Source organism: Saccostrea cucullata, unplaced genomic scaffold, assembly GCF_032062105.1.
Source record: "Saccostrea cucullata isolate Sc308-1 unplaced genomic scaffold, CSIRO_AGI_Scuc_v1 ctg3081, whole genome shotgun sequence".
Classification (NCBI taxonomy): Eukaryota; Metazoa; Mollusca; class Bivalvia; order Ostreida; family Ostreidae; genus Saccostrea; species Saccostrea cuccullata.
In genome coordinates, this window is record NW_026934324.1 from 35,064 (window position 1) to 60,377 (window position 25,314).

Consider the following 25,314-nt stretch of genomic DNA (forward strand, 5'->3'; position numbering starts at 1 on the left):
TAATAATAGTAGAAAAAATGTCGATGTGGATAGTGAATATTAGAATAAGTTTCACGAACAAGTCAGATGAACACGGTCAAATATTCATGGAAAAGAAAGACCGCATAATGACAACTGTCATCTTCTATTCAACAAACATTATATAAGACATTGATCATGAAAGAGATAAACTGTTACGAAAACGTACGCTGGCTAATTGTTTTGGACATCATTTATTTTTTCATGTAGAATTTAGAAAAAATATTTGCTGCATGTATGTTGTTTTACGTCCCAATTTCTGACTAAGATATTATGGTAACCTGACAACAAAGCTTAATAATATACGGAATGACGTCAACTTTCCTCATTTATGCAGGAATATACTTATATTACTCTGCGTCGGAATAATTTCTTAATCGAGGTAAGCTACATTACAAACATGTAGATGAAATAAGGATATCCATTGTCTTCTTTGAAGACATTTCGCTTGTTTTATGGTGACCTCGTCAGCAAATACAACCTTTCATGTCAAAATTTATGCTTACTGACGATAAACAGTCAAATTCTTGGGTCATTATATACGAACTGAATTGTCTAGGATTTTTTCCCGTTTCTCCCAACCATGACAGGAGCACACTGCGGTTGTGAACGCTCGACAGGGTATGCTCATTCCTCCATAGCACCTGTCCCATCTCTGAAGTTTTCGGGGTCCATGTTTGCTCTGCACCAGATTTGTATTAACGAATGAACTTTGAGCTTGAATGTTGCTCGTTATCTCCATACCGGGGTATTACACAAAAACCTTAGCTATTTTTGAAGGACTAGTGACTTTTGACGAAATCTGTTGTTTACCACAAACAGAGTGATTTGTCTAATTAAAACGTCTAAAATGTTATTTCCTTCTCAAGGTCTCTAAATAAAACAATGAATCAAAGTCGTCTCTCTTACATGAAATTTTTGATACAGGGTATATATTTTATTACTTTTCCCTTACCATTCCCATGTGGGATACATTTTGTTAAAAAGCTGTCGTAAATGTCAGAGGGAATTGTTCGTATGGAATTGAAGGTAGATATATCTGTCACCCAGCTTTTAATACCATTTGTAACAATATTACCCTTGTAAGGGAAATCGTTTGATTTCATTGCAAACACCTTTGTTCGTTAGTACACTGGCAGAACACATCATCATCATTCTCTGTTATTTAAAATATTTTTCTTGTAATTCTCTTTCTTTGTGAGTTCTGTTATACGTAATCGTAAGTGTTATTATTATCATTATGTGAAAAAGAACCTCTATGTCATTTACTTACAACAGTTTGAGCATGTTTTCTGACGAATTGCTCATTCACAATGCATTTGATTTTATTGCACAACATTGAGACATTAGAGCAATACTTCATTGCATGCGCAGCACTTTTAAAAGATCAGATGAACATTATATCATTTTAAGTTGTGTGGGAGGATTTGGTCAAATACAGGGGATGCTATCATATTATCGTTCAAGTATTTCTAAATTCTGTAAGTTTTTCTCGTTATTATTTTTTCAATAAGCATTGTTCAGACTGTCTGGGGAAAATTGTCTGTTAAAAGCGTGTTAATAGAGCAATGCAGTGAAAATGTTTTGTCATCATTGCAACCAATGTTCTTTCAAATGCAATATAGCAATCTGTTGAATCAATTAAGAGCTATCACAATTTCACTGAACTCCATTCCAATTTGAAATTACAGAAAATAAAAAGTTTTTTAAAAAATGATCTGCGTAGCATAAGTTACGTTTTAAATTTTATGTTATTCTGTTTGGATATTTTTGGTTTTTCTTTGAGATTGATTAAAATACAGGCTGTAATATATATTTAAAAAATGTCCACATTTATAAATATTTCCCACTTTTTTTTAGACATGTACATTGATTAATACTTTTATTTCCATTAAAGTATGTATTCTTAAACTTGAATTTAAGACTCATTGCTTTGCAGTCGTCCGCATTGACCCGACACCTCACGATCGCAGTGAACTTTGACGGAACTCTTAAATGTCTGTAACATTACACACGAACACCCAAACAGATCGATCTAGCTTTAACTACAGTAACGATGAAGAAGGGGATTTTCTCTCATTGGATATTTTTCATGGTGGTTCACTTCGTCGGGTCTCAAGAAATGAAAAGGTAAGTCAATCACATCTGGCATAAAATCGAAATTATAATTATTGAATTTCTTTTCTCGGTCCAAAGTTTCCAAAATTGATGTCAAAGGAAATTCTCCTCCACTGGAAAATTCCATGCCTTTGTTTGCTATATTTTATCTAAATAGTTTTTCATTATCGGAAGAGAGAAAAGAAAATACAAGTTTTGGTCTTATTTTTGAATGTTGACAAAAGTTTTTACGAACGCTCCTCTCGTCGTACGACGAAAAATGAATCCTTTGCCCAAAATTACCTTTGAAAAGGAAATTTTCAAAAATCAACCAGATTCTCTTTTCAAACTTAAGTCAAAGATAATGGTCGATACTCGCAGACGAAAATCAAAAACTAAGAAAGGTTTAAAATAAAATCTGTAAAATATAAAACATTTACACCCTATGATGTTTAGTTATAATTTTAATCCATAAAGCAAAACATCAATCAAAACTGAAAAAATAATTTGACTTTAAAAGTTCTCAACTATTCAAAAATTTCAAACTATCAAGAAAACTATTAACCATCAACTGTTTTACTTCAAAGTATATAGACTCCAAAATAAATGGTGATTTGTGAAATGAACTGTGATAAATAACTTTTAATTAATCCATCTTCAAAAGTGCAGTAGTGATAGCCCAGTCAGATTTCTTTTTTGCAGAAATTACATCTTTTGAAAAGACACATCTTTCACAACAGATTTAGTAGCTTTAAACAACTCGTTTCGTTCCGATTGCAATTTGTCTTAATAATTGATTGTCGATGCAAACAAAGTGTTATCCATGAAAGCACAAAAAAGTACACTATAAATGCAAAACGTATTACATTAAATATTTCATGAGGCCATGCATCCATATTGTTATGGAGGGTATTTTTTACCAAGACGAGTGATGTTGTTCTTTGCACATTTGGCAAGGTGTTAATAGCCATCGTTATTAGAGCGCTTGCTCTTCAGCAGATATCAATACGTCGAGGTTTCGAATCCCACTGCTGAACGTTAGACCTTATCGGGGTCCCAAGAGTAAGAACACGGTAAGTACTGGCAGGAAAAAGATACCTCACTCTTAAAGACCATCAACTGGCAAACGGTGGCGTAAACAAAATTAAACAAACAAATAATTTCTTTTTCACTATTTTAGGAGAGACATTTTGAATACACTTCTTAGCAGTGCGGAGTATGACCCAAGAATTCCACCTGATTACGAGAAAGGTGCACATATCTTTTATTCACTTTCTCTTAAAGTTATTTATTTATCTATTTACAAAATTAAATATTATTTTTAAATAGCCGATCATAAAAAGTCTTCTATTCATTTCTAGAAATTTTCCTCACAAAATTTTGTATCAATATAAAATGTTTTAAATTTTGTAAAAGATATCAAACAGTGATTCTTAAAAAAAACTATAAACAATTTAAATATGTAAAGATGTATAAAAACACATTCCTGGAAAATCAAAATGTGGAATCGGATGCTAAAGAGGAGTAAGCACCCCCTGTTGACCGGTTGCACCGCCGTGAGATCTTTGTATTAATCTGGTAGACTGAGGTTTCCGTAGTCAAATTCAGCTTTAACACAAAAGGCTATCAATTGGAATGAAACAAGTCAGACAAAATACAATCCAGTGATATGCAATATTTGCAAACAAGTTCTTAACAACTACCATGGAATTTACGAAATGCCGACTTTAAACGAGGTTGTTGAAATCCTTGTAACATCAACTTATTTAAGAAGCATGTCTCCCTGTAAACACTGATTGTACTGGGAGCAAGTATCGAATACGGTAGGATACAGAAAGTTTACACTTTAGTCAGGTGATACCAGAATATAACAAGTACTACATAAATAAATAAAGTTGACTATGGAAAAGCTAGAATCATCTTATTTGTCATACAATTCAGTTCTTATTCGGCCTTAACTGTCTATAGGCAGTAAACATCCATATATGAAACTGGAGTGACATATACTCTGTGGTGTTCTTGGCTCACCTGAGCCGAAAGCTCGAGCTTTTCTGATCAAAATTTGTTGTCGTCGTTGTCGTTGTCGTCGTCGTCGTAAACTTTTCACATTTCCATCTTCTTCTCAAGAACCACTGGGTCAATTTCAACCAAACTTGCTACAAAGTATCCTTGGGTAAAGAAGATTCAAGTTTGTTCAAATGAAGGGCAATGCCCTTTTTCAAGGGGACATAATTATGAATTAGAGAAAAATTAATGGCATTTTTAAAAAATCTTCTTCTCAAGAACCACTGTGCCAGGAAAGATGAAACTCATGTGGAATCATCCTCAGGTAGTGTAGATTTAAGTTTGTTCAAATCATGACCCCCGAGGGTAGGGTGGGGCCAAAATGGCCGATCAAAGTTTTACATAGGAATATATAGGAAAAATCTGTAAAAATCTTCTTCTCAAGAACCACTGGGCCAAGAAAGATGAAACTCATGTGGAATCATCCTCAGGTAGTGTAGATTCAAGTTTGTTCAAATCTTGAACCCCGGGGGTAGGGTGGGGCCAAAATGGCCGATCAAAATTTTACATAGAAATATATAGGAAAAATCTGTAAAAATCTTCTTCTCAAGAACCATTGAGACAGGGAAGATGAAACTCATGTGGAATCATCCTCAGGTAGTGTAGATTCAAGTTTGTTCAAATCATGACCCCCGGGGGTAGGACGGGATCAAAATGGCCGATCAAAGCTTTACTTAGTAAAATATAGGAAGAATCTGTAAAAATCTTCTTGTTAAGAACCATTGAGACAGGAAAGATGAAACTCATGTGGAATCATCCTCAGGTAGTGTAGATTGAATTTTGTACAAATCATGACCCCTGGGGGTAGGGTGGGGCCAAAATGGGCGATCAAAGTTTTACATAGGAATATATAGGAAAAATCTTTTAAAATCTTCTTTACAATGTACTTCAAAGCCATGATTAGTTATATTTATATGGAATCATCCTCAGGTAGTGTAGATTCAAGTTTGTTCAAATCATCCCCCATATATAAACTTTCAGTTCTGATCTGATATGTGCTTTTTCCTAGGCGATGTGCTCAGGTGAGCGCTGTGGCCCCTGGGCCTCTTGTTTTATTTCAAGTTTACTGTGGTTTCTAAACTCGGCAATCGAATGAAAACATTGTTTATAGATATAAATCGTCGATATTACGAGGGTTGGTCCAAAAGTAATGTAACAACTTCATTTATGAACCCTCTTCTCTCAACTGATATAAATAAGGACAAAGATAATATATATTGAAATTGAAATTTTATTGATCAAAATAAAAATTTTGATCAATAAACAAAAATTGTAGTTAATATAAGCTCATTTAAATTGCTACTAGTCGACGTACAACAACAAAATTATATATGATGGAAGCTAAATTTATTTCAAATCAGACCCCCCAAAAATGAATTCAAATAAAAAAATACTTTAAAAGGTAATATTTACATTTCCAGTAAATTTCCCCATGATTCTTTACAAAATGAAATGCAGTTCATTTTCTCATGAACTACATTAAATATGTACCACGAATAAGAATGGACATCTCCATTGTTACGTCATAATACCGCACTTGATATAAAAAAAAAAATATAGTGCACACTGTTTTGCTTTAAAAATGACAGTTGAATTTCGTAAATTTATGACAAGTCATCTAAAAATAATGTAAATATAAGAAATGAATTTAATTTTTGAAGATTCATGAGGTATATGAACTACAACTCTTCACGCCTGCATATTTATCATGAAGCGCTAACACGCTTCATGAAATATGCTGGCATGAAGCGTCGTAGTTCATAACCTCATGAATCTTCAAAAATTAAATTCATTTCTTAATTTAATTAATAATTATATACAATGCGCAAATTTGGTAGTCGCTGCATCTAAATAACGTCATGTTCTGGATATACTGTACGCGCTGTAATACTTAAAAACGTTTCCCAATAAAATATATTTGAGATTATCGAATTCAGTGTACGTTCACAAATAACTGTTCTTAAATGAATTCTTGGTAGCCATTGTACATTCACTCTTTTCATAACAAATTTCTTTGTCAAAATTCCTTGAACAGTATAATAAGACAGTGTTCATATCCATTTATATAACAGATACACGAATGTCTTTTGACAACATCAGACACCGTATGTTAAACGTTTCCATCTGACCTCTCCTCTTCCAGTCTTCCTGTCTTCTGATAATAATTCAATGACCTATCACACTCCTTAACATCGGCAAAATCATCTACAAAAAAGACTCTTCTTTACCTTTTTATCATTGTGAGTCTTATTAATCAGTGTAGCTGTCTATACTGGTAATTTTCTCATTTTGACGTAAAAATGCAAAATCCATAACAGCTCTTGACGGCTTTTTCCCCCCATTATGACATCTTCTTTTTTCAATGCATCAGTGTCAAACACAATTTTTAAATAAGAAATAACAATGTCGTCATTTAATCTTAACTGGTCATTACAAAAACATATAGTCATTCTGTCTTTTAAAAATTTTAGGCGATAAGACACTCTGAGAATATTTTTTAATGTCTTTCTCATCCTAAAAAAATGTTCTTTAAAACATGATGTTTAGATTTGACGCGGCGACACCCCCCTTTTCTTGATGTTGTAATCATCTATGAAATTAATTGAATTTTAACATTATTAGACAAACGTTTCGATGTTAATTAGATTTATATATGTGCATATTTTGGTATATTGCATTTGATAATATGACACCAAATACAAAAGATTTTGACAATGTGGCATGACTTTTGGATCAACCCTCGTATTTATTTGAATGTGGAACCAAAGACCACAACATGTTTCCCATTCTCGCCTAGAATCGAAGGTTCTAAATAAACTCTTGCTTCATAGGAATAAATAAACAGGTAAGATGATAAAGGTGCACATTAAGTGCTCATCGGAATTCCAAAATTTGCTGACAAAGTTGTTCTAAATACTACATAAAGAATATTATGAAGAACTCCTACATCCTTCTTATAAAATTATCAACTTCAGAGTACCCGTGTGTACAATCTAAGTAGTCTTTTTCTACGTACATGTAATCATGCTGATTGCAAGAAGTGAACATTTTAAAGTTTCATTTTTATTGAGGAAGCAGTTGTCTATAATATCAAAAGACTTATAATCCAGATTTTGAGGAGTTGTTGTATAAAGTATAGAAAATTTGTAAGCTGCTTTAGTCTTTTGAAAATGTTCGTGATTTTAAAGTTTCTAAAAGTTCTTTAGAATTTTTTGAAGATCTAAACCTGATTTACTTCTAAAGTATGCTACGTTAATAAGTATGTTTGAGGTTTCCATTTTAGAGCATGTAATATTTTTGTAACGATTAAAGATTATGGCTTGGTAGAGCATTTGCTGGACTCAGCAATTAATCTTTGTTTGTAATGACTTTTTTTTTCAAATTTACCAAATGAACGAAGTTCTAGTCTTGGTTGACTGGCACATAAATTTTAGCATAATAAATAGTGTAATGTGATTTTAAAGAATTCCCTCCATGGAAAGTAAACTGAGAGTATATGCTGGATTTTCAGTCGTAGAATTAAACCAAATTCTTCCAAAATACAATAATAAAAAGAAAGACGACATTGTTACATGTACATGCCCTGTTTGCTGGAACCGTAATAGATTGTTCAGGAAGTGTCACGAGCTCTTTCATGGCATATGGTTAAGTGAACACGAAAGGATGAATGGTTCGCATTTTGCCTTTTAATTGTCTAAAACGAATTTTTATTATATATAGATCTAAAAAAAAAAAAACATAATCCATTCTGACAAAATAGTTAGACCTTCCTTCAAGTCCAAGGTTTGGCATAATATTCGTTAGAATTCATGACGAATTGATGTTTTCTTCGTGAACTCATTGATATTGGTATAATCTTTAATCTACAATATCCTATAGGCTTATGTTTAATATGATTCTTATTTGAAATAAAAGTTTGAATTAAAAAAATTGTTTCGTATACAGTATACCTTTATCTATATGAACTCCATCTGAGGCATTATTTCATTAACGGTGTCTTTTTTTTTACTGTAAATTGTAGATATTGCAACAGAAGTTGATGTCCAGCTTTTCATCATCAGCATTGATTCAATCAATGAATTGTCAATGGTGAGTAATCGAGAGTGATGTACGTTAACACGTGTTTCATGTGACAGAGTTTTTCACTTCACTCCATATTCAACTGGTGCAGTTTTTTAAAAGTAAAATAATCTGATACCTGTTCTAATGGATATGTCTCTATAATTAAAGATCATGCGAGTATTTTACATTGTGCGCCTTGAATTTTTTTTCAATTTAAATCATTTGAAAAGATGCAAAACAAACTAACAGGCACTGTAATTATCTTAAAATTATGGTTTGTTAACTGCTCATTAATGATGATTAAAAATGAGCATCCTGCATGAAAAATCAATTAGTAATTATTTATCGATTGCAGTACAAAATTTGATAGTTTAATATGAATAGATGCTAATAAAAATTGCCATATTATTATGTTCATTACATAATGAATTTTTCAAAAGCCTTCCCTTCACAGGAAAACAACTTTAGAATTGGTAAAAGGTATATTTAAACGACAATACTGCAAGAAAAAAAACCTGGATGAACCAAAATAAATGTCATTTATTTATGCAATAAAGAAATAATGCCGGATAAATCTAATACCTGAAACCTTTATAAAATGAAAATTCTCTGACAATGTTTTCTTGAATTATGTAAAATTCATTTATTTATTCAATCTCTTAAATCTTAAGAGACTTTTATGACATCTTAATCTCTTAAAATAATATAAGTTTGTTGCTTGTTTAACGTTACTTTGGGAAATTTTCGCATGCATTTGGACATTACCATTTGCCTTAAAAGTGTTGTTAATTTAGTCCTGTACTTTTGGATTAGACCATATTTATAAACCGTATCGAAGTACGCACAAACGATTAAACCACTTCATCTCAGGGTAAGTGTGAAATAAGAAAAATATTTCATATATATTTTTCCACTAAATCAAAATAAGAATAAAAACAATAAATGAAACATATGGAGATAACGAACAACATCCAAGATCAGAAGTAAATAAAACAATATAAAAGAAGAGTATAGCAAACACGGACCTCCAAAACATCAGAAGTGGGATCAGGTGCCATGGAGAAGTGAGTATCCCCGGCCGACCGGTCACACCTGCCGTGTGTAAAATATATTTTCTATTTTTAACATATTCACGAATATTTTTATGTTACAGGATTATACACTTAACCTCTTTATTCGTCAAACTTGGATGGATCCGCGCCTAAACTTCTCTCATCTCAGTAATATAAGCATGCTGGAACTAGACCAGAAGCATATAGGAGATGTCTGGGTTCCCGATACGTACTTCCAGAACGAGAAAAGCGCAACAATTCACACAGTTACAGTTCCAAATAAGCTTCTCCACATCTACAATGACGGTCTTATAATATACAGTATCAGGTTAAGTGGCTTGTGTCTACTAATACATTGTTTTGGAATGTCAGATCCAAATTTGTTGTACATGTCAATTTTGTTTATAGAATTTGTTAACCTACTAGCAAAAAATATCATTTTACGAATAAGTTTATGATTTAATTTTCAAAATAATGTGGTATCTTTAATCATGGAGATGAATTACATTTGCCATACCAAATTTATGAGCTTGGTGATGGAATTTGCGAAAAACTGTGCATTAGTTGTTCTATTTCATCTTTGAAAGAACTTTATATACAATATGTAATCCCGTCACACGTGTGAATAACGATGTAAAAAGCCTTGAGTCAATTGATTGCATCAAAGTCTGACAAACTTTAGGCGTGGGGGAGGACAAAACACACATCTGTCGATCCGTTAGCAATTTTCTAGACATAATGGCAGTTATTATAACCACATCAAAACAAATATGTCGCGGAGGAGGTTGCCCAGAAATATTTTGCGAAGTGATCAAAGTAATTCATGAAAGAGATAAGGGATTTAGTTCACCGTTTATAACGCCTTTATTTGTGCCGCAAGATCGGAGGAATCAATTACTTCGACATATTTAATATAGAAAAAATATATATATATATTCTGGTATATTATTTACAGAAAAGATCTAAAACCAAAAAACGACATCCGTAGCATTCTCAAAACAGAGAAAAATTCAGTTGCTTTGATTGTATGATGTTATGTGTCGTTGCGAATTTTCACTCATAACGAGACATTTTTATGATTTAAAGAAACTCTGTTTAAAAGAACATGTTATTTATTATTATTTGTATGATTAGGAATAACATTCTTTAAGAATAACACACATATGATATTTATATAGATTATCATTAACACTTTCCTGCATCATGGACCTAAGATTTTACCCTATGGACGATCAGACTTGCTCCATCCTGATGGAAAGTTGTAAGTAGTCTTCTTGATCAATTAGATTGATTGACTGATTGATTGATTGATTGATTGTATATTATTTAACGTCCCTCTCGAGAATTTTTCACTCATATGGAGACGTCACCGTATGCCAATGAAGGGCTTTAAAATTAAGACCTAAACTAGTACTCGGCACTTAGGGCGTTTGAGCAGTGAAGGTTCTTAACGTGCCAATGCCAACAGTGACACAGGACCTACGTTTTCAAGGTCTTATCCAAAAGACCTGTGACTTTCACCTTTAGTCCGGAGCGCTTGACGAAGGAACAGTCACTACCTATGTTCACGTCTTAGGTCACGACGCGGCACTGCGAACGAGAATCGAACATGGGCCTCCCGGTCATGAAGCGAACGCTCTACCTCTAGGCTTTCGTGACCGGTCTTGCTCAATTAAAAGTAGTATATCTCTTTACTATTTCAGTATTGAAGGACTTACACTTATCCATTCACTGTAACTCAGTCGGCAGAACGCTTGCTTCGTGAAGTAGTGAGTTTAAATCTCGGTGACTGGCCTAAAAAGTCGATAAAATTGGGAAGCAACTGTTCTTTTACCATGCGCTCGGCACTTTGAAGTGAAAGTTTCGGATCCTTCGGACGAGACCCTAAAAACTTAGGTCCCGTGTCACGGCAGGCGCCGGTGTTGGCACGATAAAGACATTCCACTGCTCTATGGCCTGGAGTGCCGAGTAATGGTCAAATTTGAAGCTCTTTACCGGTATATGGTAACGTCTCTATATGAGTAAAAAAATCTCGCATGGGATGTTAACAGTATACAGTCAATCAATCAACCTTTACACTATTACATTGAAGAGCTCTAGCCCTCTGGTATGTTTGAATTACAAAAGTTAAATAAAATCTACTTTAAACATTTTTAAAGTTAGACAAAAATTATACACTTTTAATTGGAAAAGTTTTCATCCATATCAAAAAAAAAATAGACAGTTTTTATAGGGTCATAGGGTTTGGAAACTTTGTTGAATGTACAAATAATACACATTGAGATGATAAACTCTCAATGTCTATTAACCATTAAGGCATGTGTGTAAAGAAGGTACATTATATTTCTTTGAGGATTGTTAAGCAGCTGTTGATTTGAGAATATTGAAGTCAAAAGTCGAAATATTTCGTGTTCTTTTCAAAGATTAAGAACCAGACTATTTATAAACAGTTGTAACAATTTTGACTTACAGATGGCTATTCCATCCATAATGTGAAGCTGATGTGGAACCCGGATGACGCTGTCATTATTGGAACAGCGCATGCAGATGAACAGACGCTTCCTCAGTTCTATTTTTACAAGCCATTGGAAACCCTCGGATGTTCAACCATAAATTCTTTCAGTATGATTTAAATGATTTTTTAATTTTTTTATCTTTTACATGTAACTGTGGATTCTTATTGTTTCCCAGCAAGTCTTTTCCAGAAGTAAGTAGGCAATATTTTTGGAGCGCTGGCTCCGTAATCGGAAGGTCGTGGGTTCAAATCCCGACCTCGACAGACCTTTGGTCAATAAACATAGGTACACGTAGGAGTTGTTTCTGCAGAAAGACACCTTGAAGTGAAAGTTTACCTCTTTAAATGGAGGTTCCGTGTTTCGGTAGATAATGGTACATTCTTAACTGCTCAGTGGCCCTGAGAGCCGAGGAAAGGTCTTTATTTGAAGCTTTTTAGCTGAAATTTGTGACATCTCCTTTAAAGTAAAAACAAAGTTTTGAATAGGTAATTAAAAACATTCAATAAATCAATCTTTCAACTTAAACATTGAAAGAAGTGTCCACTGAGGAACCAAACTACTTAATTGTGGCATTCTACAGAACCCTCATCATTCTGTTATAGAACCATTGGCATTACCACTATCCTATACAGCAGCTATCGACTACTCTAAACCTTAACGTGTTTATGAAGAGTTAACAAGATTAAGATTTCCCGCGACAAAAACCTCTTGGCAATAAAGGTAAATCAAGAATCCGAAGATGAAAATACTCAAAGTTACTGTAGTAGATAATACTCTACGTTGTAATTAAGGCGGTCTCTCTTGTGGGAAAAATACCTCCAAGAACACTAATTGATCTATAGATAAACATTTCCCAGTGGATTTATGGTTATCGACAACCATATTTTCTACAGGATTAAATCTCTGCAGCGGAAGTATAAAACAAACTCATTCCATTGATTTACCTCGATAATAGAAATGAGTTAAGGTAAAATAAAAGCTTTTATTAGGGGGATTATCATGGGATAAGAACAATTTCCGTTCATATTTCAACCACGTGTACATTCGTTTGCTGATCAAAATCTTTATTCTTAATCATTTGAAAACAAATTATTATTATCATTTGCAATTTTTGATTCTTAAACTTTATCATTAATCAAAAGGTGTATCTTTAGTAAAAATTTAATCTTACTTCAAGAATTTTATAAAACATTTTTAGTGTACTTTGACATGATTATTTTTCTGGTGTTTAAAAGTACTAGTTTTACAAAATTTACACATACCTTCAAATTTTATAGAAGTTTCTGTGTACGAGTTTAATGTAAAATTGCTTTATCGTATAATTGATTTTCTTGGCAGAGTTAAAATTATAATAAAAAAAATGAGTTTGTGGCTTAAAACACACATATATTTCACACAAGCGAACTATTCTTGACAATTGAGAAAAGGCTTGTGTCTAAGCAATGATTTTTAGAAGCTATTATAGAGAAATCGTGAGTTTAACTCTGTAAAATATGCAAAGAATTGTGTATATTTTCATCTATCATTTTATGACACTGTAATTAAAGATGCGGGAGCAAACAGTTTTTGCCCTGTCCGTCTCCCTGTCTATCTTTTTCTTTGTCCGCAAAAAATGACCTTGCTAATAACTTTTGAGTTGAAAGGGCTATATGGCTTTCATATTTAACGCATGTATTTCTTGTAATTCTTGTAATTTATTTCCCATGGTAAGATCTTTTATTTTCATATAATTTTCAAATGGCACAAACAGTTGAGTAACACTTATGTATTTAACATTAAATGTCTTCCATCAAACGATCAGCTTTGAACAAATTTAAATAAATTGCTAGACAGCATTCACTTTAAGATGGACAAACATTTCTGCATCTAAAATGTTATTTCCATTCTTTTCAGACGTGGAGTTCTCTTGTCTCCAGGCAAAATTGTTTTTCCGAAGAAATCTGGGATACTACATGTCTCAAGTGTTCATTCCCAGCATGCTTATCGTCACTCTCTCCTGGATCTCATTTTGGATTCATGTGGATGCTGTTCCTGCGAGAGTCTCGCTTGGGGTCATTTGCGTGCTTACTATGACAACTCAAAGTTCTGGTATAAGAAACTCTCTTCCACGTGTGTCCTACATAAAAGCGATAGATATATGGATGGCTCTTGGGTTGTTATTTGTTTTTGCAGCACTTCTTGAATATGCTTTCATTAACATTCAGACAAGAAAACATCAAAAACAGACAAAGGTAACAATTTGACTACTAATGTTTGGACTGTTCAGAAAAATCATCTCTTTATTCACTTAATACTTAAAGCATGATTATTTTAAAGCTTAACTATGAAGTTTAAATTTGTTTTCTGAAAAGCATATACATTTTTCAGTTAACAATGTAAAAGGCTCTTAATCAATTCAATTCACAAAGCTATGCAATAAACATTGATTAGTTAGTATCCCTGATAGTATGTGAAAATTCTTTTGTATGTATTTGTTGTAATGAAGATTGAAGATAAGAAGGCTGATATATATTCAATTTCAATCAATGCTTTCTGAGTAGTCTAGCTCTGAGAGCAAGCATTCAGTATTATGTGCTTGAGAAAAAAGACCTCAGCAGAAAATTTAATCGTCATTTATTTCATTTGTAAGATAAGAGATATTTTCCGTGATTTTTAGATGCCAGAGAAGGACGATAAGAAATATGAAACCATTGATGAAAGGAAAAATGTAGATTTTATGGCACGAGCTCGTCATGTGGACAGATTGTCGAGAGTTGTCTTTCCTGTGTCGTATATATTGTTCAACATCGTGTTCTGGGGTGTTTATTTATCAAAATAATAGATATTTGATAAAACTCTAAAAAAAAAAAAATCAACGAATCTTCCCAAAAGAACATTGCTCAGCACATGTTTGTTTTATGTATCACACCCAAAAAATAGAATTGTTGCATTTTGTCGCACGAAATATTCTACAAATCATTGTATTGTCTACTTTTTATGGGACTCTTCCATTCCTTTCACTGTTTATAAAATTTGTATGCATTTATATGTGTTTTTTATTGACTTAATAAAATATTTATTATTTTTAATCTATCTGTATACCTTTTCATTACACCTTGATGACTTTGTTTGAAACTTAATTATTGGAAATTGTCCAAGACCTTTTGCTTGCTAAAAATACATCAATTCATTTTCTTCAACTACAAAATGAAAATGTTAAAACTTATTTTAGAATTTTTTTAGTCGAAACAGTGGCATTTTGGCAATTAATCCTTTTTGAATAAGAATGGGATACATATTTCCAGCATTTAATCAAAGAAAAAAGATCAATTTATAATAAAACTTTTAATAAAATTGTATGAAAAAACTGCCGTCCCCAAAATTGCTATTAAAAAGACTTTAAAGGGTTATTTTTCAGAGTTAATTTTAAATCGTGAAGATCGTTTCGAATATTTACACTCATATGGTCCCCTCACCAAGATATACGAGGTGTAACTATACGTAAAACTGTCCCCTGGTGATTATTATGATGACCTTGATCAAATACAGTGTATCATCCGGAACTGTTGCCTTGAAAAAATATATCCCGTTTTTTCAACGTTTATCCGAATTTATTGAAAAAGACTTAATTATGTCATTATAATTTCTAATAGTGCAGATATAGAACTAAGTGTAATAGATATAGGAAAATATTAAGAATGTTTCCTTGCCGTATTGGAAATTCTAATGGCTGATTTTAATTTCCTTATGTATCTAAATTTTGCATACTTCCTGATCTTTTCATTAAATTCCTTTAGTAAATTAACCATTGAATTCAAATTTTCAATACTAGAACAATATAACAAAGAACGTGTACTACCCATTGTCCCTTATACGAGTATGAGGAAATGAGGAAAAAAAAGGATAAGAACAAATCGTAATAGTTGACACAGCACCCTTTCAACGCCGCTAAAAGTTCCAGGGAACACTTGGAACATTTGAAAACACAAAAATTTTTCCAAAGTCAACAAAATAAAATCTTTTCAACTTTATATACTAACTATTCCCGGCGATAAATAAAAGTCCAGGCTTTTTGATATCATTTACAGATGTTTTTTCAATAAAAATGGAACTTGTTAATTTATTTACCTTGTCATTGATCATTTGCGAAATTATTCTGATTGTACACACAAGTACTCTGACGTTGATATTAAAAATATGCTCGAGTTTCTTATTGACAATATCTATGTGGTTTTTGGAGACCACGTCTTCCAAAAATCTTTTTTCATGGGTACCAATTGCGCCCTTTTATCAGCACGTACTTTTTATTCATACAAAGCAGAATTTGTCAAAAATCTTAAATATGAAAATAAAAGAAGAAAACACTTGCTATGGCCTTTAATTCAACATTTAGATTTATCAGCGACGTATCGTCTATCAACAATGGTTATTTCCATTCTTATCTCGATGAGCTTGAGATGAAAGACATCACAACGTCTGACACATCTGTTTCATATTTCGATATTTTACTTGGAAAAGAACGTTAATCATTACGTAATCTTACAACCAAGCTCTATGATAAACGCAATGACTTTAACATTTCAATCATCAACTTCCCTTATACTTATGCAGCAGTATACCTTTATCACCTGCATACGGGGTTTATATCTATCAGTTGATTTTATACACAAGAGCGTGTTCTACGCATGAACAATTTTAAAAACGTATCTAGAAATTGTCAAAGAAAACTGAAACAAAAATATCAGCATGTTTGTTTCAAGTTATCATTTTGTAAATTCATGGTCGAAACAACGACCTTGTCAACAATTCATCATTAAGTCAAAAACTGACTGGCACTTTTCATACTATTTGTTAGGCAATTATATGACACCAAATTTTTAATGATTTTCCGTTATTTCCTGGTTATGACTATGAAGACATGGCGGTTGTGACCAACTGGCAGGGGATGCTCACTCCTCCATTGCACCTGATCCCAACTCTGATGTTTTGGAGGTCTGTGTTTGCTCTGCTCCTATGCTTTTCTTTATCTCCATATACTTTGTATTATACTTTCATGTAAATAAGATGAATCTGATTCGTCGAGAAACACTATTGCACTCTGAATGATGAAGTTGTACCTTCGGTTCCACCTCTGTTGACAATGGTTTACTTGGGAAATGTTTTCAATGATACTCTCAACAACAAGCAATATTAATATAATATTTCATTCTATGGAAAAGAGGCTTTGGCAAACGGTTTTTTTTTCGTTCCTCTACCCTTCTCTTAGATTATCAAACTGGGTGTCTTAAGATATATAGTTCCAAACAATCAGATTGATGAATTATTGATTCCCACTTTTAATTGTCATAGTGTAGACCATTATTGTATGTTGTTCAATACATTCAGTGGCACCCACATCACGTTTGAGCTCTGATGTGTGACCTCAAACCGCAAGAGGTCCCTTTAGTTTGTTTTCAGGAAATGGACATAAATGACTCAAGTGAATTGAAACTGTGTTGATTTTGTGTTCGCTATTCAACTGATTGGCAAATAAAAAAACGAATACATGCTCATCAAAATGATTTTTTAAAATGACTTTTGATGTATTGAATTAGAAATTGAATACTAGTAGTTTAAGTATTTATGTTTTTATAATAATTGATAAAATCAATTTGATTTCTTGTGTATTGTGAAAATTTCCTTGATTTTCTTCCTCATATTATCGTTTTATATATTTCGCGTGCATGTCTCTGATACCTTCCCATCGCGCAAACTTAAGGAAGCTCTTTAAATCTCTAATATTACGCGCCAACTTCCTCAGACAGAATTTTCATGCAAGAAGAAATGAAGAATAAGCATCATACTTCTTTGACTATTATTTTCTTGATGGTAAACCTGGTTTGTATCCAACCAATGAAAAGGTAAGTCAATGTTCATTAATTACTGTTTAATTTTTTCCTCAATGATAACATGCTTATTAATGAGTCTGTATTAGAATGTACACTGTACATAAACACAGTAAATTTTAATGTAAAAAAACATATTTTTTTCTCCGTTTGAACCATTTTGTGTACTAAGTCTGTTATTGGGGCTTTGTATATTTCTCGATTTCCACAGATAAAAGTCGAATGTGAAATTTAGGTTGAATCAATTATGAGAAAATCTGAAAAATATTCAGTGTAAGACATAGATTAATTAGGGATTTTAAAACCACAGCACAGCTCCAAATAACGCGTGAACAGCTTGCAGTGAGAGGTGTGTGTGGTTTGTTGTTTCATTGCAATGAATGGCAGTTGCAATCAACATCATTATATTCTAAATATACAAATTTCTCTGTTTTCCTCTTCATCACGGCTCAGTACATGAGGCATGTCAATCTTTATTAGGATAGATCAAGAAACTTGAGGAAGATATTAAATGAGGAGTTGTATATTTCGATATATAAATTTTCGTGCATCGAATTAATTGGTATTTAGTATTAAATAAGCTTACATGAAGAATGTTGAAATTAAATATGAAAATATTAAAGAAATGCAGGAAAGCTCTTTTACTAAATAATTGCAGCTACATTTTCTGCTGCATATCAGAAAATATTTGGGAAATTCAATGCACACTGTTATTTTGAAATGAAACAGATGGCGATACCGATCAGAACAGTATTCAAGATGAGAAAAATCCATAAAACAAAACAAAATAGGGACAGAGAAAACTCATAACTCCAAAACATCAGAGGTGGGATCAGGTACCATAGAGGAGTGCATGAGCATCCCCTGTCGATTCGTCACACCCGCCGTGTGCTCCTTGTCATGATCGGGAAATAACGGAAAAATCCGTATATAGTATATAAATACTAGTAATAGACTAACAATTAGTATGAAAAACGACAGACAGCAAATTCCTCGATAAAATGTAATTGCTGACAATGTCACTGTATCGACCATATAATTTACGAAATGATGCCTTTAAACAATGCTTCTGGTATTCTTGTTTTATCAACTTGTTTGTCAATAATTTACCTAGTTTTAGAAATTGTTCATTCGTAGAACATGCCCTTGCGTATCGAATCAACTGAGAGATATAAATTCCGTATGCAGAGACACAGCCTTCGTATTTTTGCAACTTTTAAAATTAAACATGTTGAGTGCATATCCACTAAAAGATGTTGAGTCAGACTTAAAGTAAAACCTTGTTTTAGAAATATCCAAACATATGCAACTGCATTATGAATAGAAATACTTCTTTGAAAAAATTCAAATACATTTTCTTATCAAAGGATTTTAATGTGTCATCTTTGTCGAAAAATTAATCTCTGAAATTCCATTTCAGGAGAGACATATTAAATACCCTGCTGAACACAACAGAATATGACCCAAGAATTGCACCTGATTTTGAGAGAAGTATACGTGTTTAATTACACAAATATGTCCAATTCGAGGGATTTATCGTATTAGGTGCAATTTTTTTTTGGGGGGGGGGGGGAGGTATGTTTATTTGTAAGATTAAAAAAAAACTGCCTCTATTTAAAAACTTGACTTTATTTAGTGATAAAGGCATCTCTTGTTTCAATTTGATGAAGAGTACAAGCAAATTAAAGCATTTAATTGTCAAATATACAGTTAACAATAACTGTTTGTGGAAAAGGGTTTGATGCACCTGTATGGCAGCTTATGGCGGGTTTGGGGTTCTTAAATGCAAATCAAACTCCAAAGGTCAAGGTAAAAATATTGGTCTTATCACAATTGGCACAAGGAATACATGTGTACACCTGTGAAATATAAAAGACCTAGTTCTTATTGTTTAAAATTTATGATCAAGTCTACAATTTTTAATAAGTTGGTCAACCTCACAGGTCAAAATCAAAATGTCTAAAGGTTAAAAATATTTGCACCCTCTGAATGGTCTTTTCATAATGGTTTGACATGTGAAGTATGAAAGTTCTCGTACCAACTATTCAAGAAGTTATGGCCAAGTGATATATTTTTTGTAAAAGTCAAATACCAAGGCCAAAAGATCAAATTAGGTGCTACCCAAAGATAGGTCTTGTAACAAGGAATTCACCTATGAAACATGAAAGCTATACCTCTACCCGTTCAATAGTTATTAACAATTCTAAAGTTTATGCGAATAAATGAAAAAAGAGACAGATGGACGGACAGGGCAAAAACTACATAACCTCGAATCTTCCTTATTGGGGCATAAAAATCTAAGTATGAAAAATCAAAAATTGAAAAGGAAAAATTAACACAAAAAAAGAAAATATTTTTCTTATAATTATTTCCTGCCAAAAGTCACTTATGTTCTTTTCATAATTATACAAAATATGTCTATTGCGTAATATAAAAAAGTGTGTTTTACAGGAAATTATGAATGTTTTAATAGGAAGAATAATTTTTTAGTGGATTTTTAATTACTTTATGATATACATGCATGAATATGTCTTCATGTCATGATCAAGTTGAACAGCAGTTTATGCGTTGAAGTAGCTTACATGTAATTATCAGTATTTTTTCATTTACGTTGTTATATTTTTAACCAATATTAACTTTAAGTCATTTCAAAGGTCTAAATGAAAGTCATAATGGCACATCGTATTTAAATAAATTATTTTCACTGCAATTTAGTTTGAGTTTTCAAAAGTTTTTCAAAGAAAAATTTCAACGATTAAAATTTAAATTATTTGCTAGAGGTATACGTATGACACATTGCTGAACTTTTAACTCACTGAACTCTATCTTGAATCATAGATGAGGCAACAAGAGTTCATGTCCAGCTGTCGGTTATAAGTATCGACTCAATTAATGAAGTATCGATGGTAAGCAGTTTGTTACAATTGATTATATTTACCCGGTTTTTAATGCACTTATGTAAATTTTTAAAAGCATAATTCTTTATATAGTTTTTGTAAAAAAAAAAATATATAACATTTGCGAAACGTCTGGTTTGGGTTACAAAACACAATGGGTTTTTCTTTTTTATGATGTTGATATTTAACTTTCAGTGTTTTTTCATTTATCATATCACTGTTTATAAAAAAAAATAATTCCGGAAACGCGATTGCAAAAATTATTCTCAACCGTTGAAAATTTAGTAAAGTGTTAGCGATTAAAACTATTTTTTGATGAATTCATATTTAACAAAATTTCAAGTGAATATTCAATATCATAACAGGATTACACACTCAACGCCATTCTTCGACAAACTTGGATAGATCCGCGCCTAAATTTTTCTCACCTCAGCAATATCAGCATGTTGGAACTGGACCACAGGCGGATGAGCGATGTCTGGCTCCCCGATACGTTTTTCAGAAACGAAAAAACAGCTACTTTACACGCAATCACTGTCCCAAACAAACTTCTCCATATAACTAATGATGGCCGTGTCAGATACAGCATCAGGTTTGAATTCAGTTTATTTTAGAGTTTTAGTGCCATTATTTTCAAAGATATAATTTGATTTAATAATTATTAAAGGCGTTTATTAGTATTGATCCTACTGTAAGAGATATGTGTACATGTTTGTTTCTTCAGTACATTGGTATTTACGGTATAAATTATGTCAGTGTAAAAATATAATGAATTCCTTCTTAACTACCTTTTTTCAAATTGATTAGTATTCAATCAGACTTCATCAAAGGTTCAAACATTGCTGAAATGCTTTGATTCAATTGAAACAGAAAAGAACTCTTGAATAGCTAATACTCACAAGAACAATTAATGTGAAAAAATTTATGCATATGAAATGGTAAATTTACAAACAATGACAATGCTTAAAAGTCCATTAAACAATAAAACGTCTATGCAAAGAACATTAAGGACATGTGAAATTAGGTGGGATTCGGTGCCAATGAGGAGTAAGCACTCTTAGTATATCTGGGTCCCTTGTCATGATCGGATAAAATTGAGTATCCATACAATATTAAGTGTAAAGATAATGCATATGACACAAAGTGATAAAAGATTGTATTTGCAGACAAATTAATTTTGTCTGACATAGAATTTGCGAAATGTTGACTTTTAACGAACTTGTTGATTACTTTGCAGCATTAACTAATTTGACAATGATGCATTCCTCTTTCGTTTTTATTAGAGTATCCTTAACACTCTCTTGCACGATGGATCTGAGATTTTTTCCTATGGATGACCAAATTTGTTCTATTTTAGCAGAAAGTTGTGAGTACATGCAGATATAAGACAAAGTGTTTAATATTCAAATTCAAAATACATGTAGTAGAAATAGATGAATTTGAAAAAAATAATTAAATCATATTTTTTTGAGAAGTATAGATATCGCTATGCTTTGATTTGAATACGTGATGCTTTTGTCAATGTGTGAAAGCACGATTTTGTTCCGCTTAAATTCTATTCTATTTTTTTTAAGTTTTGGAAGCAAGCAAGTAACGAAATCACCGAAATTGAAAAAAATGAAAATATCTTCCATTTGTTTGCATGATTTGGTCTTTGAACAAGTACAATATCAAACAAATCTACATATTTACCTCACAAATTATATTAACTTGTAGATGGATATTCTATTGATAACGTGCATTTAATGTGGGAGCCGAAGAATTCCTTCATAATTCAAACAACAGACGATGAGTACTCTTTACCACAGTTTTATCAGCACAAGCCAGTAGAAACTCTCAAGTACTCCATCGTCAACCCATCTAGTATGTACCAATGTAACACTTCATGAATTAATATTACGGTTTAAGGTCCTTTGCATTTGGAAAAGCATTCTGAATATCTCACTCTGAAATATATATTTAAGTGATATTGACTTGATACTGTTGGTATCTTAATGTAAGACAGCATTTTATTTCTAACCAGAAAAAAAACAAGACGTATAATTGATAACATATGTATTCTGTATTTTTGAAGTTTCAAAGTTAAAACGAATTTAGCTTTTTGCTTTTAAATTTTCAAAACATGAATATGGAGATAACGCAAAAAATCTATTTCAAAATGCATTTAAACAATGAAAAAATGGATAGATAACGCAATACAAGCTCAAAAATCCATTTTAAAGAGTAATCGGAACCGAACAGACACAGACCAATAAAATTAGAATTATGCTCTCTCTCTGTTTCATCAAACAATTTAGAGTCTGTTAATTTTTCAGATGTTGAGTTCTCTGGACTTCAGGCTAAATTATATCTCCGACGAAACCTGGGATATTACATGTCACAAGTGTTCATTCCCAGCATTCTTATCGTCACTCTCTCCTGGATCTCTTTTTGGATTCACGTTGATGCTGTTCCCGCGAGAGTCTCGCTCGGGGTTATTTGTGTGCTTACCATGACAACGCAAAGTGCTGGTGTCCGGAATTTTCTTCCACGTGTTTCCTACATTAAGGCAATAGATGTCTGGATGGCATTTGGGCTCTTGTTTGTATTTGCGGCGCTACTCGAATACGCTTATGTTAACGTTCAGACTAGAAAACATCACAAGCAGGTCAAGGTAGAAACGGTTAACCTAGTTTTAATTCAAATTTATCATTAATTTTACATGATCATTAAAAATTTAGAACATAAATGTTTCGTCAACGGTTTACTTATCGTATCATACATGTTATGTTTATAAGACATATGGAGATAACGAATAGTATGCAAGCTCAAAATTCATTAAAAAAATATAAATCTGGAGCAGAGCAAGCAAGGACCTCAAAAACGTTTAAGGTGATACATGTATCAGGTACCATTAAATAATGAACACTCCTATCGACCGGTCGCATCCGCCTTGTGCTTCTTGACATGATCAGGAAAAATGGAAAATTTTAAATCTGTAGATTATTAAGCGTGTAATTATGACCTCATATTTAGAATGAAAAAAGTCATTTGCTGACATTTTCATTGTATATACATGTATAGCGACCACATAACTTGAGAAATGATGGTTTCAATCAAGACTGTTGATATCCTTGTTTTATCAACTTTTATGTAGATATCTTGCATTCTTAAAAATTATTTATACAATCTATGTTCTTGGGTATCGAACCAACTGAGACATTAAGTTCATATGCCGGTGCAAAAGGATTACTTTAAAATCACATATTTTCGTTGGTCAAATTTTCAAGGCTTGAGGAAAAATATTGGTTTGTGGGGATTTGATTTTGTGGTTGGAAATGTTTCATAGGAAATTTTACATTGTTGTGGTTATAAATTCGTGGATCCATATATCGAAAACAACGAAAATAAAGCTCCCACGAAAATAAGTGATTTGACAGTATATTTTTTGTTGTTTAAGGTCCCTTTTGAGAATTTTTTACTCATAGAAGACTCAGGTATTAAGGATACATTGCTACATAAGTAAGGAAAGTTGACGATACATCATATAACTAATCATGTATCGTACAACATATTATATTATTAAAGTTTAATATAATCGTATGTTTAGATATTTAAAACTATAATATGAACTGGTAAAATTAAAAGAAAATACCTGTATTGCTTGTCTGCAAAACTACTTTTCACTCGGGTCAAATCCATATGAAAGAAAAATCAAAGTACTGAAGATTAATGTATTTGTAATAAATTATCATGTAATTCTTTTTAGAAAAGCGAGAAGAAAGATAAGAATGGTGAAACCAACGATAAAGAAATTTGTCCTGAATATTTTATGGAAAGAGCTCGTCGTGTGGACAGAATTTCACGAATTGTTTTCCCTGTGTCTTATATATTATTTAACATTGTTTTCTGGAGTGCCTATCTATCGAAATGAACGATCCTCTATGAAGCATTACAATTAACCCAATTTCAAATTAATGGAGATATATTTTGCACGGTAGATCTATTAATCCATGAATTACCTACCAAAGGTTCATGGATACTTCACTAAACATATGCTTGTACATGTAACATGTATTCAATGATTAGTTTTAATTCAATATTTTTTTTACATGCTTTCACTAAATGAGCGCGATAACATGAAAACTAATTTCGCTTCAAGTACTCCGATCCTTAGCCAGGAAGGATAACTCTTTAATTGATAACCTGATAAAAGTCTCAAAATGAAGCTTAAAAAATAAAATCTTTTCATGCAATTATTTTCATTTTTTTTTACCTCTAAATGTGATTCAAGGTTCTCTGAAGATCTCGGAACGGTCTTTAAAAATGTCGAAATTTTTACCTCAAGAAAGTATTCTAAAATTTCAAACTTAAAGAAATCGAAGTTCTTTTAATTTAACGATAGATTCCAATGTGTATTAGCATGATATGACATTAGAAATAATTTATGGTGCTTTGCAGTTAAATGAAAATCTAATTACGCTATGCATTATAAAATGATCGAAGTGAATGGAAGAAACTTAAGTACCTTATATTTATAATAATTATGCACTTTCTGCAAAAACCTGAAAAACTATGAATTTTGTTTCTAAAAATGTGTTTGTTGATGAAATTTGAATTTGAAAATGCATAGTAGGTGTTTCATTCGTATTTCTGGAAAATTTATTTGAGATTTACTAATTTTCCTTATATACATTGTAATATGATTAAGATAAAGTTTCAAGACTTGTCGTTGGTAAGAAAAATAACATTACGAGGGTTCGAA

At 32.2% G+C, this 25,314-nt stretch overlaps 2 protein-coding genes across 4 annotated transcripts; both read left to right on the forward strand.

The window, feature by feature from the left end:
• Positions 1-324: 324 nt before the first annotated feature.
• LOC134240490 (glycine receptor subunit alpha-2-like) lies at positions 325-14,881 on the forward strand. 3 transcript variants are annotated; one of them, XM_062722577.1, is made up of 9 exons: positions 325-400; positions 1,958-2,148; positions 3,296-3,366; positions 8,201-8,268; positions 9,395-9,621; positions 10,472-10,554; positions 11,766-11,915; positions 13,703-14,040; positions 14,466-14,881. In XM_062722577.1, exons 2-9 carry the CDS (start codon positions 2,075-2,077, stop codon positions 14,625-14,627), a joined length of 1,173 nt encoding a protein of 390 aa, XP_062578561.1. In that variant the 5' UTR covers positions 325-400; positions 1,958-2,074; the 3' UTR covers positions 14,628-14,881. The 3 variants fall into 3 exon arrangements, with proteins under 3 accessions (XP_062578561.1, XP_062578563.1, XP_062578562.1); XM_062722579.1 differs by lacking the exon at positions 325-400 and adding an exon at positions 1,463-1,499; XM_062722578.1 differs by lacking the exon at positions 325-400 and having other exon boundaries at positions 1,945-2,148.
• A 2,626-nt stretch (positions 14,882-17,507) lies between these two features.
• Positions 17,508-25,294, forward strand: LOC134240491 (glycine receptor subunit alpha-1-like). The gene is made up of 8 exons (XM_062722580.1): positions 17,508-17,688; positions 19,094-19,164; positions 20,512-20,579; positions 20,936-21,162; positions 21,854-21,936; positions 22,287-22,433; positions 22,886-23,223; positions 24,319-25,294. Exons 1-8 carry the CDS (start codon positions 17,600-17,602, stop codon positions 24,481-24,483), a joined length of 1,188 nt encoding a protein of 395 aa, XP_062578564.1. The 5' UTR covers positions 17,508-17,599; the 3' UTR covers positions 24,484-25,294.
• The last annotated feature ends 20 nt before the right edge of the window (positions 25,295-25,314 follow it).